The sequence below is a fragment of the Myodes glareolus genome, chromosome 11, assembly GCF_982192425.1.
Source record: "Myodes glareolus chromosome 11, mMyoGla1.1, whole genome shotgun sequence".
NCBI classification, from domain to species: Eukaryota; Metazoa; Chordata; class Mammalia; order Rodentia; family Cricetidae; genus Myodes; species Myodes glareolus.
This window is the reverse complement of record NC_142036.1, coordinates 40,378,422-40,397,063: the sequence shown is the minus strand read 5'-3', so window position 1 is coordinate 40,397,063 and position 18,642 is coordinate 40,378,422. Positions and strand designations below refer to the sequence as shown.

The 18,642-nt window shown below is 51.5% G+C and overlaps 1 protein-coding gene across 3 annotated transcripts in view; it reads left to right on the top strand.

The window, feature by feature from the left end:
• The first annotated feature begins 3,883 nt into the window (after positions 1–3,883).
• Positions 3,884–18,642, top strand: part of Jdp2 (Jun dimerization protein 2) — a 43,632-nt gene continuing 28,873 nt past the window's right edge. Inside the window, exons 1-2 of one of the 3 annotated variants that reach the window (XM_085697374.2) lie at positions 3,884–4,357; positions 13,640–13,863. In XM_085697374.2, the coding sequence (XP_085553500.1) occupies positions 3,931–4,357; positions 13,640–13,863 (651 nt within the window). In that variant the 5' untranslated portion in view covers positions 3,884–3,930. The remainder of the gene's footprint in view (positions 4,358–13,639; positions 13,864–18,642) is intronic. The other 2 variants (XM_085697372.2, XM_087911628.1) reach the window with 2 other exon arrangements.

Below are 18,642 nucleotides of genomic sequence, written 5' to 3'. Positions count from 1 at the left end.
TACATGTTCCCACTACCTTGACTTGCCCATCATGGTGGACTGTAGCCTTGACCTGTGAACCAATATAAACTTAAATATAAAATTCCAGAACCTGTTAATTCATTCACTTATTTAATCAGCACTTATTCATTAGTAACTCATGGTTTGAAATTTAATATGACTGATTTTTGATCTAACAGAGTTTGGAGAGTCGACATATAATTCCAGTATTGCCTTCAGGGACCACTTCCATTCTGGGAGCAGAATATATGAAGTTTTCCTTGGGTCACAATCATTCTTTGCTTTAATTCCATGAAAAGTATTCATCTTCTTGGACCTTGAGGCTGGTTTTTGTTTGCTTGTTTTGTGCCTGTGGTTAGTTTTGTTTTATTAATTAAATTAATTGATTATTATTTACTTAGTTTTGAGATAATGTCTCTTATAGGTCAAGCTGACCTCCGACTTGTTATGTGGCTGAGAATGACTTTGAATTCCTTATCCTCCTGTCTCGACCTCTGAGTGTGGGAATTACACATAGGCCGGCATATCTGGTTTCTGTGGTGCTGGGGATCGAGTCCAGGGCTTGGTGTGTGGTAGGCAACCACCCGACTCACACTCCCAGTCTACAGACTGTCATTCTTTGTGGGCAGGAAGTAATGATATTTCCTTTTTACTTCGCTTCCTTTATAAGGGTGGTGCCAGCGCCGAGCAGATATTCAAATGAGGTTGTCTGACTAAATTATTTAAATGACTAGCTCAACTGTGAACCATGAGAAAGCAGTTTCTACAGTTCTGTATTTAGTCTCTCGGAGGTTGAGTGGCATTTGATGGATGAGCAATAATAGAAACATAAAATTCCATGGAGCCAATTCAGCGTCCCTTAAAACTCTTCACTTTGGATAGCTTCTGCATGTATTCTTCAGCATTCTTTTAGTGACAAGTGTCAGAAAACCTGACTCAAGCCATCTCTTCAAGAAAGGAAGAGAAGGCCCGCTCCATTGCTACAGTGTCTCAAGACTTATCCAGCATGTTCATGTGACATGTTAGATTCAGTGATTTGAAGGCGAACTCATGGCTAGTTCTCTTTTTGTATGTCTGAACTTTCTTCTCCTCATTGGTTCCTTTCTAGGCCAGACTCCTGTCACATGATAGGAAAAGGACCACCAACAGCTTCACTCTATCTGCTGCCAATGATATTTTAATAGTTTATGAATTTTATGAGCATTGATGTTTTGCCTACATGTATGTCTGTGTGAGGGTGCCGGATCCCCTGGAACTGGAGTTACAGACAGTTGGGAGCCCCTATGAGTGATGGGAATTGAACCTGGGTCCTCTGGAAGAGCAGCTCCCAAATAACCAACTGGGAGACTTCCTATCAATTGTAAATGCTCTACAGAGAGAGCAGGCTTGTTTGCCACAGCATCAGCAGCTGGAATGGAGATGTGCATGCGAGAATCCTGCCTGGACTCCTGCAGTGCCTATGGCTCAGGTCACATAATGACCTCTCCGCTACACTTGACCTTGCGGCTCATTTTTTTGCTTTTAACTCGTTTTTCCTCGGGAGGTGGGGACAGGTGAGGAGCCGTGTCTTTGTGCACGTCACAGGTCTCAGGCATACAGCAGATTTTCAGTAAATACTGAGTGTGACTGTGAGCCGACAGATTGGTTAGTCAGAACTGTCGCTTCCTCTTTTAACGCTGAGGGACACTTCCGGGGAACTGGTTTACCTCATCAATTCACTTTTTCTTCGGCAAAGAGTCTGGGATTTATCAATGTCCATTAACCTTTAAAACAGGCTGGTCCAAATAAGAGATATGACAGCCAACGTGTATTTATTTATTTCTTTACCTAGGGTCCCACGGATACCAGGCTGACCTGAAGCTCACTATGTAGCTGAACTCCGGATCCTCCTGCCCTTACCAGCCAAGCTCTGAGTTTCTAGGTCTGCTTCACTAGCCGAGTGTGTGCTGGTGCTAGGGACCTGCTTGGAGAGCACTCTACTAACGGGGCCTTGTCCCCACTCCAACACGTGCTCCCTCGATGAGGACTTCGGTAGCAAATACCAGGAGATCTAAACCCAAGCTGCGTCAGACAAGCCACAGTTCACAGATCCCTAGATGAAATCTCCAGGGGTGGGGAGAAAAGCCCGCCTGGCTGGATGTAGGGACCCGGTGCCATGGGCATTTTATTGTAACTCCCTCCTTGGTGGCTTGACTTCCTTCTGCTGTTCTTGGCATTAATATCATTCCCCGTGAACTCCCTTGCTGAGGCGGCACCTATGAATTCCAGGTCAGCCAGCGTCTGGTAGTCTGTCTTCCCAGCCAACTGGGAAAACTCCTAGTCTCAGCCCTTTGGTCTGGGATACGCGATTGCCTTTGAATCAGCTCACCGGCCATGGCTGTGCATCTTCATCAGGACCCATTTTTAGTAGCAGGAGACACCTAAAGCAGGTTGCTTTAGGCTAGACCATTGTTTCCCTAAGAGCCCGAGGTAGATCAGTTCCATCAGGAGACTGCAAGTCTGCCCAGAGCAGCCAGCTGTGGCCTTTCCCTCTCGGCCTCTTCCCGAGGCAACGGCTGCGTCGAGGGGTCTGGTAGACAACAGTATGGCTGGAAGACAGGTCTCGAGCTGTATGTGTCTATAAAACTGGAGAACATCTGTATCAGAAAGGGGCAGCCTAAATGGATATTATGGGAGATGAGAGGGAATAGACTCCTTAGTGGCCTCCCTAGTGCCTTCCCTATAGCATACTTAATCTATGTAGGAAGTAAAGGCCCAGTAGTACTGCCAGTCACCCAGCCACGATCCAAAGTACGCCCTGGAGAGGACCAACTTTAACCACACGTGTTAATTATTAGTCCCCACACCGAGATCAGTTTAGCTTTTTCAGAGTCCCAACAGAGGATACATAAAGTAATGCTTCCCGTGTTCAATGTTTTCTTTCACATAAATGTCCAGACCCTCATCTTGGGGGAGAAACATCATGTAAGTCATTTCACAGTCTCCAGCTTTGATTTTTGGGCCCTGGTAAAGGTGTTTCTGGCTTTTCTGGGATGGAGAGTCAGGTTCTTCTACGAGACTATCCCATTACTACTGAGTTGGCAGCGTGTGTTCTTCTGGGGGTCCTACTTTCTTTTTTCTTGCATCAGTGTTTTGAGGGCGGTTGCTGATGGTGACTGTGAAGCTGGACAGGCAATGTCCTTGGACGGTCTCTTCCTATTCAACCTGTTTTTCCCTTGCGGGAAGATGTAAGGGAAGTGTGGAGAATGATGCCTCCCAGCAGGCAAGCACGTGGAGAAGTGCTTGTCCGGCTTGGCTCATTGGTGTTGAAGTCTTTCACTCTGAGCATCTGGACTCTCTGAGCTTTTTCTTTCACTTCCTTTCTTCTATGGGTGATGACCTGCCATCTCTCTGAAAAGGAGTCTGAAGGTCACTGAGTGTCAACATTGTCATCTCTCTCTGGCTTAAGCAGAAAGGATGTGTGTGTGGGGGGGGGGGGGAGAATTGACTGGTCATTCAAGGGTTTGAAGACCTGGGATGAAAGTAATAGCTCTCAGGTGCCACATGTGTTTTTGCCCAAAGGGCTCTGTGTACCAGCCTTTGAAGGACTGTCATGCTTTCTCTGGAGTGCCCTTTACCATCTACCTCCTTAGGAGGTTGGGAGGAGGGCGTGGAAGCCAGTCCTGAGAGTTCTTGAGAAAGAAGGCTGTTGGAGGTCTTGCAGAAGTCAGGTCTGCTCACTGCTGCGTCCTGTTAAAGGAAGGCAAAAGCCTGCGGGATTGGGCAAAGCGCCCTGGGTCAAACTGGACCAGTCACTGACATAACAGTGGACTCAAACTGCAGCTCCACTCTGGGTCTCTGTCCACTCACAGCATGGTTTCAGGACCTCAGGTTGTTTTGGTGGACAGTGGGTAGGGACAGAGGCTCCCAAACGCCTTAATTTCCCCGCCCATGCTCCTGCACGGAAAAACAAAACAGGCTTGCGAGATTCCGCAGCGTCCGAAGACATCACTGCGCGGAACGTCACCTCGCTCTGGGTTTGAGGCGGGGGAGGGAGGAGAGCGCACCGGACGGAGGACGATGGTTCAGCGAGGGCTGAGCTGGAAGGGGTTCTCCGCTCGTCCGGCCGCCGCCTTTGCGTGGCTGCCTCCCTGGCTGCTCAGCGCCTCGGGGGTGGCGGCCCCACGGCCGAGCAGGGGATGCGCTTACATAACCGCTCGCCGGGTCCTGCTGCCTCGCGCGCTCGGGAGCCGCGGTCGTGGCGCGCCGCGGGACCGTGATGCTGCCAGGACGAGCATGGCAGGGCCCCGGCCGGCCGGGCAGGCGGAGGAGTGCGAGCCGCGGCGGGAGGAGGGCGCCGGCGGCGGGGGAGGTGAAGGTCAGTGGGTGTGAAGCGCGCGATCCACACCCCCTCCTCCCCGTCCCCTCCTTCTCTTCCTCTCCGTCCCCCCTCTGACGTGTGGAGCTGGCAGCTCGGCCGGTTCCGCATTCCCGACCCCTCCCCGCCGCGACTCAGGGCCCGCTATATAGCCGGGGCTGATGCAACCCGTCCCGCCGCCCGCCACAGCCTGCGGGAGGGACGCTCGGCGACCGCGACGGGGGGCGCTGGCGGCGGCAGAGGCTGCAGCGGCGGCGGCGGCGGGGCTGGCGCCGCGGCGGCTCCCGGGCCGGGACGGGCCTGGGCAGCGGGCGGCAGCGGCGCGGAGTGGGCACGGCGCCTGCAGCCGGGTTCTGGGCCCGGGGGCGCCGCCTCCGCCAGCGGCTTCTGCACGGTGGGTGCCCGGGGGGGGGGCGGGGGGGTGTAGGCGGGGCGCGCCGCCGCGGGTCCACGGGGCGGCCACCGTCGTAGTAGCTACCGCCTGGGGCTCCCACCGACCCGGAGCCCTGAGCTCTCTACGGTAGAGCTGCAACCGCTGCCCACCCGTGGCTTCCCGGGCTGGGCCGGGCAGTCCTGTCCGCGGCCGAAACAGCGGGGCGCTCCCGCCCCGCTCTCCTCCCCTAGTGCGCGTGCAGGGAGGTGCTGTGCACGGACGGTGGAGAGGGCGGGGTGAGCGGGAGAAAACTGTTGTGGGGACTGCGGGGGAACTCGAGGGGGACATACACGCCCCAGACCAACTGACAGGTTGCACCCCAGTCTCTTCCAAAGCTCCGCAGGACTGGGAGGAGTGTATTGGGAAAGGTATCTAACCAACAGGGCTTCCTTTGCTCAGGACCATTGCCGCGGGCTCTGGCTGGATTAGGAGGGAACCACGGGGTAGTCCCGGATCCCCTTGGGATCCCGTTCTCGCACATCAGGTTACATAAGAAGGTAAGCAGGCTTCTTTAGGTAACCTGCCTAGTTCAGATGGCACTCTTCTGTCCCTCTTCTCCAAGAAGTCTAGGCCTTCCATCTGGACTCCTGGATCCTGGAGTGGCAGAGACAGGCTTTGCCTGGGTCCCTGGAGGAGCTGGCAAGCCTGGGAAGCCTTGGCTCATTTGCAGAAATGAATGGGCCGTTTGGGGATAGAGGTGGAGAAGCTGGTGCAAGGAGGGAATCAATCGCCTGTTTGAGACAGCTCCAGCTAGATTGCCCAGCCCTTGTGTGGTGGAGTGACACCTCCCCGGTGGGATCAGGATAGGGTGCTGTGGCATAGGTCCGTGTCTGAGAAGAGCTTGCTCTGTGTGGACTGTTAAAAATCTTAGTCCACTCTACCAGGACCTTAGTTCAGTGAACACAAGCAAACAGGATCTACACCACAGTAGGGTGGGTACCTGCTTGTCCAAAGGACGGTCAGCAACTGTCTCCCCCCATCCCCTAGTACCCCTTTAAAAAGGGCTAAAAAAATCCACCCCCCTCTCCGCTTGCTTTTACTGCTTTTCAATAAATCTGGCTGCAGCTTGGATGGCAGGTTTATCTTCCTGTGCAGGTTTCTAGGGGAGAGTTGAAGCAGGGCTCAGGTGTGAGCAGGACTCTTGGTTTTGCAGAAACCTGAGGTTCAGGGGAAATAGAAACATGAACTATTCTTCTGCCTCTGGGTGCTCAAGATTTTGCTGTGCTTAAAGTAGGGAGGATAGATTTCTCAAAGAATCTTCTGTTTCCCCTCCATGCTGGCTTCAGTTCAGAGGAGCAGGCGGCTCCAGCATCTCTCTGAAGAGCTGGGTGCTGTGTGGTTTGATGGGCTGCAGGAAGGACAGGGGGAGAAGGCCTCTGAAGTTTCTGTCAATACATTGGTTGCAGTCATTGCTCAGGAGGTTTGTCTGTCCTGGGGACTGTGTCACTTAGGAAAAACTCCCTCACTGATTCACTGCCTACTTTAGCAGCCAGCAGGGAACTCCCCCGCCCCCTGGATCTGTGGTCTCTTCCACCTCTTTGCAGGGTATCCCCTCTCCCTCCTTTCTCAACCTGCAGAGCCAGGAGCTGTGGGCCCTGTCTGTTAAGGAGTAACTACTGGTGTGGCAGTCCATATACCGGCTCCCTCTCCTCATTTCCCTCCTTTCCTCTCTCCCTCCCTCCCTCTCTCTCCCCTCTGGAAAGAAACGAATCAGCACAGACTCTAGGCTGGCCTGCTCTGTAGCCATTCAGCACTAACTCTCCTCAGCCCCTCCAACCTTATCCAGGGCCGAGGACAACTTACATTCTTTTCTGCGGCAGAATGCAGCGGACTTTTCTTTCCACGGGAATGAATTATGTTTGAAGCTCAAAACTGGAAGAAGAGAAACAGTGTGCAGGGCTGCGTATGCGGATCCCTCTGTAGGCAGGTGGAGAGTAACAGGCACACTCTTTTTCCATTTTCCTTTAATTAAGGCTCTGTGGAGGTGTGTTTGAAAACAGAGGGTCTCCTATGCCTTTGAGGGGGGTGAGAACACTGTTTTGGCTTCGTCCCGGGCCATATGCAACGTATGGTGGCCAATGAAACTTGGTCTGGCTCATTCTATTGCTTGTCTTGGCAGTCAGTTCCATGGTTTGTGTTACCCGGCTCAGAGCTCCGGGGCTGCCAAGCTCAATGTGCCTGCGTGTGTGTGTTCGTGTGTGTGTGTGTGTGTGTGTGTGTGTGTGTGTGTGTGGTTTGTTGAGACTCAGCAGAAACAAATGCTTTAGTGACCTAGGCTTGGAATTTCCAGTCTTTCTTTGCACACACTGGAGGTGGGAGGGCTGGCCAGAGCCCACCGTTAAGTATGATTTCTGGATGCAGCTAAAGCCCGAAACTTTAGCTGGCCAATGTCTTTTCTTTCTTTCTTTTTTTTTATTTTTATTTTTAGGACCAAGCCATCACACACCATGGTCTGTCCCCTGCATTGTGCTATTTAGCCTTGCCACTGAGAAACAGAGCTGAGGGAAGGCGGAGAAGTGGTAGGACCTTCTCGGTTCCCTATAGCCTTCCTCAGTATGGGTCTTGACAGACCATTTGGTGCCATTTATTGATCCTCTACATTGGGCGGAGGGCAGAGCTGTGTTTGCAGGCAGGGCTTTGTGAAATACTCTTTTTTTCCTGGTCTCCAGAGAAGAGCAGGAGTCTGCTGGGTTGGGGGGACAGTTCCTCCTTCTTCCATGCCTGGGATGGCTCTGCAGAAGTTATTCCTGCCAGTACACTGTGCCTTCTTCTGACCCTGGCTGTTCCTCTTCATCTTCCCATGGCAGGCCATAAGTAATCCCTAATGGCCAACCAAAGAGGTAAAAGATGCTGGCACTCTGCTTCCTGAGTAGGACCACAGCCCTAGTCCATCAGTAACACCTGCGGCCAAGAACGCATGCCGCTGCACGTCGACCTGCAAGTTTTAGGACACTTTAGGAGAAACCGAGGCAGGTTGAAGGTGCCAGGCCTCATTTCTGTTCTTTTGTACCCAGCCCTGGCTCGGCACCTTTCCTTTCCATGCTGTAGTTTACTGTCAGGGCGCAATATGGTCCTGCCTTCTTGGGGCTTGGTAGCACAGGGAATCCTGCGGGGAGAATCCTCTTCATGTTTATGGGAAGAGAGACCGTTGCTAGAGAGGGACGATCTAGAGGTTGTCTTGAGGGGTAGTCTGGCGCTGGTGCCTCCGCAGAAAGGATTGCTGTGCCACGCTGACCCCTTACTCATCAAGCGAAGGGCTGTTCCAGGTGCTTCACAAATGACAAGTAATCTAATTTTCTATACTGCCTTACAAGGCAGACAATGTCATTCCTGCTTTCTAGCGTGGAAATGGATGCACAGAGCGATCGTAGGCTTGTCCGAGGTCCCAAAGATAGCAAGATTTCACACTGAACCATCCGGCCTCGTGGCTCCCCTCTCATTGGCCTGTAGACTTCAGAGCAACCATTGCCATCATCCAGGTGCTTTCCCCGCCCCTTAGCTCCCTGCCCTAGGTCTCTAGATTTTGAAGGCTGCTTGACAGAACCATTCAGATTACTGAACACAAATCATCTCCTGGCCTTGGCCTTGCTTCCTTGCTTTGAGACTTTGGCCAGATTTCCTATTTGACCCGGGATTCCTAACCATCGGTCCTGCACGCTGGTCACTGCCTGCCACCTCTGTCCCCTTCTGTGGACATTCTACCGTCCTGGGAACCTTCCAGAGCCCAGCTCCCAAGTCGTCCTGATTTTTGATCACTGCTGCCTGCCTGTGACTTTGGCTCCAGTCCTGCTCGTGGGGCTGCACTGGCAACCTTTCTCAGCCCCTGCTCTGTTCTTCCTTCCTGTTCTACTTTCTCTCAGTCTGGAGCCTCAAACCTGAGGCCATCTTGGGTCCGTTTACCCAGTATTCCCTATGTCGGCCCAGGCTGGCTGCTGTGGAGAGCAGCTCTCTTTCTAGGGGCCCAGGGAGTTCACACTTTTTCTGATGTTCTAGAAGTTAGGTTTCATGTTCCTTTCCAGTAGTCTTTTTTTTTTTTAATTTCACAAACTTATTTTTGGCATTCTAGAGGAAGATGCTGATTATTTAAGGAGAGCCCTTTACGTGTGTAGCTTGCCAAGGTAAGATCATGACTTACAGGCATACAAAAGAGACGTGAGGTATTTATTGTGTTGGTTTCCGTACGGTAAACAAGAAAGGCAGGTAGGAAGCTGAATAAATTACGGCCCTTTGCTCAGAGTGGAAGGACTTCGCATTAATATCTGCCACTGGCTATTTTGGGCCTGGAAAAGCTTTTGGGTTTTTTTATTCTGCGCATCCAACGCAGCGCCCTACTGCGTGCTTCCAAGTCCCCGAGGAAGTCAGCACAGACTTATAAATACTAATGTTTCCTCCAGTTCTTACCCGTTGAGCCCATCTGGTCCGTTCTCTCCAAGCTGGCTTTCAGGTGGCTGTGTCAGTTCTCCCATTGTCTTAGCTCCACAGCAGCTTAGGGGCCCTGGGACCTTCTGAGCCTTTTCCAAAAGGCCTGTTTGTACAGAGCTTGTCATCTTGGCTTTAGGCATTTTCCAGAGTTTTTGTTTGTTTGTTTGCCTTTTTAAAAGTATTATTATTATTATTATTATTATTTGCATACAAAGTAGCAGGTGATACTTTAGTACATACTTAGCTTGGATTCCCTTCTTTGGCGAGTTTCCAACTTATCCCTGGTCAGTGCCCCAACTCGCCATAGTCCCGTTGAATTCTTTCCTGTAGTTTTAGGCAAAGCACCCAAACGGGGAGAATTGGGAACTTGACCTGAACTCATGATCCTAGTTCCTCATGGAGCCATGGACCTATCTCTCGTCACTGCAGACCTCCTAGGCCCCGAAGGGAAGAAAAATCCAGGTCTTTCTTCTAGCGCATCCAGTGTGTACTTCTCCTTTCCCTCCAAGTTGTTTCTGTCAGGAACAAGTGCTGAGGGGAGTGACTTATCTCTTGTCGTCTTTCCTGTGTCCTGCTTGAAGTAATAGACTCCTCTTAGCGCCAACCCTTTGGCTTTTACAGATTCCCTAAATCACATGGAATTGTTTTTGTTGTCCAAAACACCAAAAGCTGCCCTTTGGTCTTGTATAGCCAACTGGTGGCTTTGCAATGAATGGGTTTCCATTTTGCTGCCGCTCCTCTGCCCTCCCCCTCCCCCGGAGGCAGCCCGGATGACTCCTCCCTGGTGAATGTCAGTGCTGTGGCTGCCTCCTAGGAATGGCATGTGTTAAGGACTTTGTGGTTTGCCTGAGCAGTCAGGGTTCCCAAGCAGGGGAAGGAGAGGGTGATTTTTGCTTCTTCAAAGGAAAACCTGGTATCTGGTTCCCTGACCAAGATTTGTCTTTGGGGTAGACTTATAGGGGAGCAGAAATGGGCAAGAATTTGGGGGGCAACTATTCCCAGAAAGGGTTTTTCGGTAGCAGAAAATTCATTATCGTCAGGAGCGTTTGTTAGTGTCTCGTGTATACCATCTGCATGAACATAAACAGAAGCTGCAAACAGAGCCTGCCGTTCCGGGAACAGAATGAGGTCTGGCTTCCATCTCCTAGGGGTGTCTGAGAGGAGAACCGGGCCAAAACCCTTAGGGCTTTCTCTTGGGCTCTTCCATGGGAACGAATGGCCTGGAGGTAAAAGTGTGGCTTAGCAGAGAGCCGCTGAGATCCCAGAGAGAGCTGTACCCTACATACTCAAGTCTTCTGCCATGAATTTGCTACTGTTCACTTCTTCCGGCACGTACTCATTCACCAAGTCTTTCTTCACCGGGCTTTGTGTGTGCCAGAGGTGACAGTAGGCAATGGGGTCACCAGAATAACAGCCGGCGTGACCTGTTCTGGGGAGGGGGGGAGTAGACTAGTTGGGCCCTGGCAAAGCTCTGTCACAGATGAGGAAGAATTGGCAGCTGCCCTTCCCTGTTCTCCTTGGGGGGGGTGGCTGTTTGCCTGGGGGTGCTCTGGGGAGGCTTCTTCCTGTGCCAGCTTCAGACCCTCTGCACCACAGATCCCACTCTGTCCCTGACTCTGGATACCATCTTGGTGCTAAGGTGTGTCCATGTGGGAGGGGCCTCAGGGCTGTCCCTCCTATTCAAGCTGCTTTGGAGTCATTAGGCAGAACTTCCTATAACTGGGTCTCCTGGGAAACAGAGGGTTCTGTACTGTGACTCTTAGGTGAAAGTTTATCAGGAGGGGACACTGCCTTCTGCTGAAGGCATCAACACCTCTTGAACCTCCCCAGAGGGAAATGGGGAAAAGGCAGAGTTCTAAAGCGACAGACCAGAGTCTAGTCTTGGTTTTGTCCTTATCTAGTTGTGTGACCCTGGGCAAGTCATTTTACTTCTCTAAGATTCAGGCTCCTCTCTTTGTGCTTTAAAATGAGGATGTGGTTCAGATGAGTTCAGGGCCTTCCCTAGCTGTGAGCCTGTCACTCAAAGTGAATGAATCTCAGGTCCTTTTCTGAGGTGGCCCAGGGCACACTGGGTGCTCAGGAGGTGGGGAGAGGGTGTTAATATCAGGGAGAACCAGATACTGAGGGTATAATAGGCAGAACAAGATGAAGGATCGGTTCAAAACAGGGACTCTGTGTCAGCAACGTGATGGACAAAGGCCCTGCGGTACTGTGGGAATGGCCAACTCACCAATCAAGGTCTGCCTTTCTTTAGACAAATAACATCCAATGAAATCTGTCGTTCGAGGGTGCAAATGCTTTTATATTTTTAAGAGACCAGCCCAGGGGGGCTTGAGAAATGGCTCGGCAGGAAAGAGCACTATCTTCTCTTTCAAAGGCCCTGGGTTTCAATCCCAGCCTTCACGTGGTAGCTCGCAAATGCAGTAGGATATTATTTTAAGATGTACCACATTTGTTTCTGCTGTGGAATATTTGTCTAATGATGCAAAAATGTGTTGCATTCTTTTATGTTGCATTTGTTTAACTCTGTAAGGCTGTGTTACTTTGCCTGTATAAAACACCTGATTGGTTTAATAAAGAGCTGAATGGCCAATAGCTAGGCATGAGAAAGGATAGGCAGGGCTGGCAGGCTTAGAGAATAAATATCAGGAGAGAAAAGAAGAGGGAAGAACGAGAAAAGGAGGAGAGGAGGGAGCCAGGGGTCAGCCATTCAGCTGTGGAGTAAGAAGGAAAGAAAGGTGTATAGAATAGAGGCAAAAGGTAGAGAGGGTAATTTAAGTTAAGGAAAGTGGCTAGAAACAAGCCAGGCTAAGGCCGGGCATTCATAAGTAAGAATAAGTCTCTGTGTATTTATTTGGGAGTTGGGTGGTGGGGCCCCTAAAGAGTTAAAGCAGCAACAATAACAAGTAGACACAACTGTCTGTAACTCCAGTTCAGGGGATCTGGCACTTTGCTCCGGCCTTCAGGGCACTGCGCCCACACCGTGCATGGCCATACATGCAGACGAAACACCTTTACCCACCAAATAAAGTGAAAATTAAGAATCAATAGGGCCAAGACCCTGGTAGGGAAGCAGATGTTACCCTCCGAGGTGAAATAGAGAGTGTGTCTCGTATTCATGGATAAAATTAACTCCAGGTCTACCCTTCTCTTGGGTCTGGACCGAAGAAACTGTATGAGGAGGACAGGTAGCCCCAAACATGGCCTGTGAGTAGTTGAACTCTGACAGCAGAGAACCCTGGTCCAGTAGCTGTCCATCTCCCCTTCCTGGCCTATTTGACCTCCACAGAGAGACAGGAGAAGTTGGGAGGATTGAAACACATGTTCATTGCCTGCCCACTACCCTTGATTTCTAAGACTGTAAAGATTGGTTTTTATGGACCTGGGACAGAGAGGTGGGAAAAGTAAGAACTTACTTCCCTTCCCACGCTGGGATGTGTGAATGGCTTTATTTAGAATGCCCTATACAAGGCTGTTTTAAGGCTATGAAACGCTGACCTCCATGTTGCAGTGCCTGCTGACTCCTAATAGCTGGTCAGTAATTGGATGGATGGAAGGATAAAGAGTGAATAGTTAGATGGACGGGTGGGCTGGAGGACTAGATGTTTAGATGTTCTTGGCAGACAGACTTTCTTCCCTTGTATCTGCTTGGAAATGACTATGTCTTACCCATAAGATTTCCTCAGCAAAGGGAAGGAAGAAATAAGAATTCCCTGGGCGCTGATCCCCCTTTATGCCCTTTCAAGTTTGCGTCTGTCTTTCCTTGTATGGGGCTCTGAGAGTAGAGAGATCTTTAAGGACTTTCCTGGTGGTGCGTGGAGCGAGTGCATGCAAGTTCACTCCCTCTTCTTTAGCCCAGTCTGTTCCTTGGGCATCGGACACGTACACAGTCACTTTTCACTCTGCTTAGGTTCATCTTGTATTCATGGCGTCTTCGCAAGTGTGCAGAGTAGGATGTGTGATTTGAGGGGAGGCACCACGCCAGACCAAAAATAGCTGCCTCTTGAACAGGTGCGAAGGTGCTTGAGATTCCTCTGTTGTCTGTGCGCATGCGGTGTCTCCAGAGGCCGCCGCTGCTGCTGAGGCCTCGTCCGCCAGCTTTAGCGCAGAGCCCCCAGGAGTTATCTTTCTGCCTCTGCAAGGGATTCTGGTCAGGTCTGGTGTGGTGGGTGGGGCGACTACGGGCAAGCTGGAGCCGAGCCAGTGCCAGATAAACGTTGCCTACAGTTGGATGGATGGCCTTCGTGTGAGTCAATTGGCTGAGTGTCCCTGTATCGCCAGGACTTGGGACTTGCAGGCAGGAAGAACAGCCGGGAGGAGAAAGGATTCAGGGCAACCCTGGTGAGGAAAGGATGGGCCCTGGCCGTTCACAGAGCCTAGTCTTTTCATGCTAACCTGCTCCTCCTGCCTTTCTCTAACCCCTCCAGGCCGGCCTGCCACTTCTCCTGCTATGATGCCTGGGCAGATCCCAGACCCTTCAGTGACCGCAGGTTCTCTACCAGGGCTCGGCCCCCTCACCGGACTTCCCAGCTCTGCTCTGACCACAGAGGAGCTGAAATACGCTGACATCCGCAACATTGGGGCCATGATTGCGCCCTTGCACTTCCTGGAGGTGAAACTGGGCAAGAGGCCCCAACCCGTGAAGAGTGAGGTGAGATCCTTGTTCCGCAAAGCCCGGGTTTCCAGGTTTGGTTCTAAACACGCCTTGGAACCTTAGCTGTGTTCTTCAGTGCGTGGTCTGAGAACCGGAAGGAGGGACGGGGACTTCACCCCAGCCCTGCTGGGTCAGAACCTGTATTTTTACCTAGCTCTGTGGGTATTCATGCATGTGTTCAAGTATGAGCCGCACTGGGCTAGGGCAGGAGGCTCCCCCTGCCTGTGGGTCTAGGAGGTGAAAGGAGTATGATGCTAATCCTACTTAGTGGTCTCTCCAGGGTACTGGGAGGATCAACAGAAGTCATGGAGATGTGCACAGGTTTTGAAAAGCATAGAGGGCATCGCGTTCTTTTTCAAAGTCAGCGTCCATAGTCATATCACCGCTTCTACCCCTTTTGGCTCCCATCTGGAGCTGAACAAGGGAAGTTAGGGGGAAAAAGAGTGGAGCCTTCCTCTTTACGCTGCTGCAGAGATAGGCATGTCTTCAGTCCCCAGCACCATCTGCCTGAGATGAGGTTTGCAGAGGACTGACTCATGGAAGCACCCCCTTCTGAGGTCTCCTGCACCTGCTGCCTGCTCTCAGGACCCGCTTGTGTCAGGACAGCTGTTCCCCAGTGACTGGTGAGAGGCAACAGTCCCCAGCATGGTTACCAGCGGTTACCAGTGTGTACCAGGGTGGTGCATGCCTCACCCAGAGCGGGTGATTTGGTTTGTCCGAAGGCTTATCTGGTGAGGGTTCCTGCCGAGCTGTGCCTTCCAAAAATCCACCACCTGGAAGGAGCCAGGGGTAGGATGTAGAGGTAGCTGGAGTGGGCCGGGAACAGGCAGTCACCAGGCATCATGCGTGTGTGGTCCTGCCTGGAGGAAGCGTTCATACGCTAAGGTGAGCCTCAGTGGAGACTCAGAGCTTGGAAGCTGGAAACTGTGGAGACGGGGATTTGGGATGGAGGAAGGTGTCAGGCTGCGCATGATGTGCGTTGACTGGGTTTTTGTTCTCCGCGTCCGCTCTCTCCACATGAGTACCCAAGAGCTGCAGAGAAGGGTTTCTGGGGGCTTGCCCTGGGTAGCAAGCTCGCTCTTTGCAGGCTGGCGTTGGCTTTCAGAGGTGTTTGCTTTGGCCTGCTCAGTGTTTTCAGAGCAACCCAACCCGATATTTCACTTAAAATTTTCAGCAAAAAATTTGGAAAATCTGGTTGCACGCTGCTCCAGTCCCAAAGGCTAAATGGGTGGAGAGAGCTGTCTCACTCTTGATTACCGTAGACCCTGCTGCCTCCTTAGGACCTTGGCTCTGCTTTTTCTGCTGGTTTTACCATCTTACTGCCAGTTGTTTTTCCCCACCATTACATGGTCCCTCCTGGAGTCTCTGGGCTTGAGACAGCGACCTGGATTAAGGACATCACCATTGTCTACTTTAGTGTCTACCAAAGACTACTGATTCCAGCATGGGAACTGACTGACTACATTCTTCTGCCACAGAAGACCCTTGTCTTTGGCCCTCTGCTTCTCTCCTTCCGAGGCCCATTACCTGAAAGTGGTTCTTTCTGGGTTTTTCTGTTAAGAGAGTTGCTAACTGAACAGTGTCATTGAACTTAGAGGCCGTGAGTAGCTGTGACCTGCCTGGGGTGCAGCATTTTCCACTTCTCACCTCCCCCAAAGACCTTGGAGGAGCTTCCCTTTTTTGGAGGAGAAAAAGACCCATTTTGGGGTTGGGTATTTTTGCATTTCACAGCCACCCCCAGACGGGTGGCATATGCCCTGTACTTGATAGTGACGCTCTGTCCTCACAGGCACCCACAGACATGTACCATCCAGGCCGTGAAGATGACAGGCTGTTTTTAGGGTGTATTTGCATGTCCTCCAGCTCACCGGCAGGCTCAGCACGGGGGGGGGCCGAGGCAGCTGAATTACTCCTCACCAGGGAAGGCCAGCCGTGCCCCTAGAACTGACTTCCAGATGTTGCCTAGGTCAGACAGCGAGGTCAGAAGCTCTTTCTTGGAGGACCAAGGACCTTGCAGCTGATGGAGCTGTGCGGAAGACCTATCTGTGTATGGCAAACGGCCTCTGTGCATTTTCCCAAGGGCATTTTAGACTCACACAACTACCTGCAATGATGCTAAGGTGCCAGTTCACACTGATGAACTGCGCCCGGCTCTGTGCGGGGTTCTTAACACGCTTGATCTTTCTCTCCTTACCTCATCCTGGTGACCCATGTCCTCCCTGTGGCAGAGAGCAGGGATTTGAGATTGAGCAGGCAGGTGAAGTGACTGGAGAGCATGCTGCTGAACGGTGGCGAGCCAGGTCCTAGATGTGGTGACTTGTGGCTGTTCTCACAGCTCTCTCTCCCTCGCCCCAGGTCAGTCAGCAGGTGTAGTACCAGTCATTCTGTGAGGTTTCTGGTTTGTCTCGCAGGCCCCTGTGAGGTCATTCTCTATCTCCTTCTCCCTCTTCCCCTCTCTGTGAAGTCCTGGGTGTGGATATGGGTGCTTTCCTGTCATGGCTGGCATGCAGAGATTAGAGGACAACCCAGTATCCATCTCTCACCTTCCATCTTGAAACAGAGTGGTTGTTGGTTTTTCTGCTGCATATGTCAGGCTAACTAGCTCCACAGCTTTGGAATATTCTCTGGTCTCCATTTCTCATCTCCCCACAGGACAGACACTCAGGCTACGTGCACATATTCTCCGAGAGTTCAGGGGATTCCGTCTCAGGTCCTTACACTTGTACGAGGTGCTTTTACCTACTGAGCCTTCTTGTCATCCCTGAAGTCATGGCTGCTATTATGTAATGGTTACAGGAGAGGTCTACAAGGCTCAGTGAGGTCCAAGGTCACCCGCTAGGAGAAGAGCAAACCAGTGTGACTTTGGGGACAACAGATCTAACCTTAGCCAGTGCTGTTCCCATGCCCCATGTTTCTGCGAGGACTTTGAACTCTCTCGGCCCAAGGATGCCGGATACACCGAGCCCTAATGCACTCATCCATCCAATGGCAGTTCAGCAGTGACAATGTCTCAGGGTCCCAAGGGAACAAGGGTCAAGCCACAAAAAAGAAGGCAATTCACTGTGCAGGCAGCTCTGTCAGAGTTGGCTCTGGGGCCATCTGTCTTGTAAAGACCAATGGTCTCCTGGGCCGCATCCAAACACACACAGCAGTTCAGTTAGAGAAAGCAGTTCAGTTAGGAATTAAGCAACAGATTATGAATTACAAAGTGCTTTGTGCTGATGCTGCTGTTAATGGCTGACATGATATTAAAATGCTTTGGGGCCAATTCCTTGCCTGTGGTCCATCCACTGAGTATCTACTACATTGCCAAACAATGTGCTGTGCCCCGAGGCCAGAACTATCAATAAAGGAGATAGACTCCTCCTCTCATTCGGAGCTATCATCGTGAGCTCAGCCAAAAAAGAAGGCAATTCATTTGTAGTTTTAAAGATCAGGTAGCGATCAAGTCAGTCCCATCTGTTGAGATAGCATGGTGCTCATTCTGGTGACAGGCCAGGGCCTCTAGGGACATTCTGTCCTGTTGAAGATTTCGGTGTGTGTGTGTGTGTGTGTGTGTGTGTGTGTGTGTGTGTGTGGTGTTTTAACAGCCGATGTTTCTTTCTTGACTCTACCTTCTTTTCAAGGCAACAATGCTTTCTAGAAGACACTGGCCTTTTCCTCCTGTTATTTCAGGATCTCCTGATGGCCAGCTAGCCCTTTCTGACCTGGAGACCTCGACTCTGCTACGGTGGGCAGCTGGGACCTGGTGGCCTCACCCTCGCACACTCAGCCACACACCAGGCATGCACTCACACTCGTGGACAGGACTGCCACACCCCGCTACTGCACTGCAATGGGAGCTTAAGGGATCAAAATGAGACCCTCCAGGATAGAGGCTGGAAACCATTTGGCTGGGCTGGGTATCTACCTGCAGACTGAGTCTTATTGGTGCTGTTAAATATCTAAGCAGTTAGTGATCTCCTTCCCTCCTCTGCCCTTCCCTTCCCTCCTCCTCCTCCTCCTCCTCTTCCTCCTCCGTCTCCTCCTTTTATTTTGTTATTTTTTTTAAAACTGGGGTCTCCCTAAGTAGCCCAGGCTTGAACTTATGAACCTCCTGTCTCAGCTTGCTAAGAGGCTCCCTGCTCAGCTGTGTGTGTGTGTGTGTGTGTGTGTGTGTGTGTGTGCGCACGCGTGTGTGGTTTCTCCCTAGCCCCTGCAGGCCTGCCCCCTTCTATGTACAAGGACTTTCCATGTCGCTTTGTCTCGCTCTGCACTTTGTCGTCTTGCTCTGGTCCCCTTCTCACGCTGCTCACGGGCAGACTTTCCAGTCTGTGCTCTGGGTTCAGGTGCAGGGGTGGTGGGTCCCACCCCTGTTTATTGGGCTGGTTGCTATTAACTGGCAGCTTGGCAAGGTACTGGGATCTCTTCTCACTCATTTGCTCCTATCTTCCAAGTCTTACCTTCCCTAGTTTGGCAATTTCTCAATTTAAATGAGGGTGAGGGAGGGAGGAAGGGGGAGAGAAAAGAAGGAGGAGAGGGAGGAAGGTGAAGAGGGAGGGGAAAGGAGAGAAAGAATGAAGGAGAGAGAGAGAGAGAGAGAGAGAGAGAGAGAGAGAGAGAGAGAGAATAGGAATCAAAGTACCATTCTTAAACTTGGTGGATCATCCACATAGCTTGGGAAGCTTTTTCAAGATCCCCCCTTTTCATTCCCTGCCCAGCCCCCTGGGATGCCCTGGGTGTAGAATTTAGGGCCTCTGCACACTTAGCAGACTCTGTGCACACTCACATCTCTTG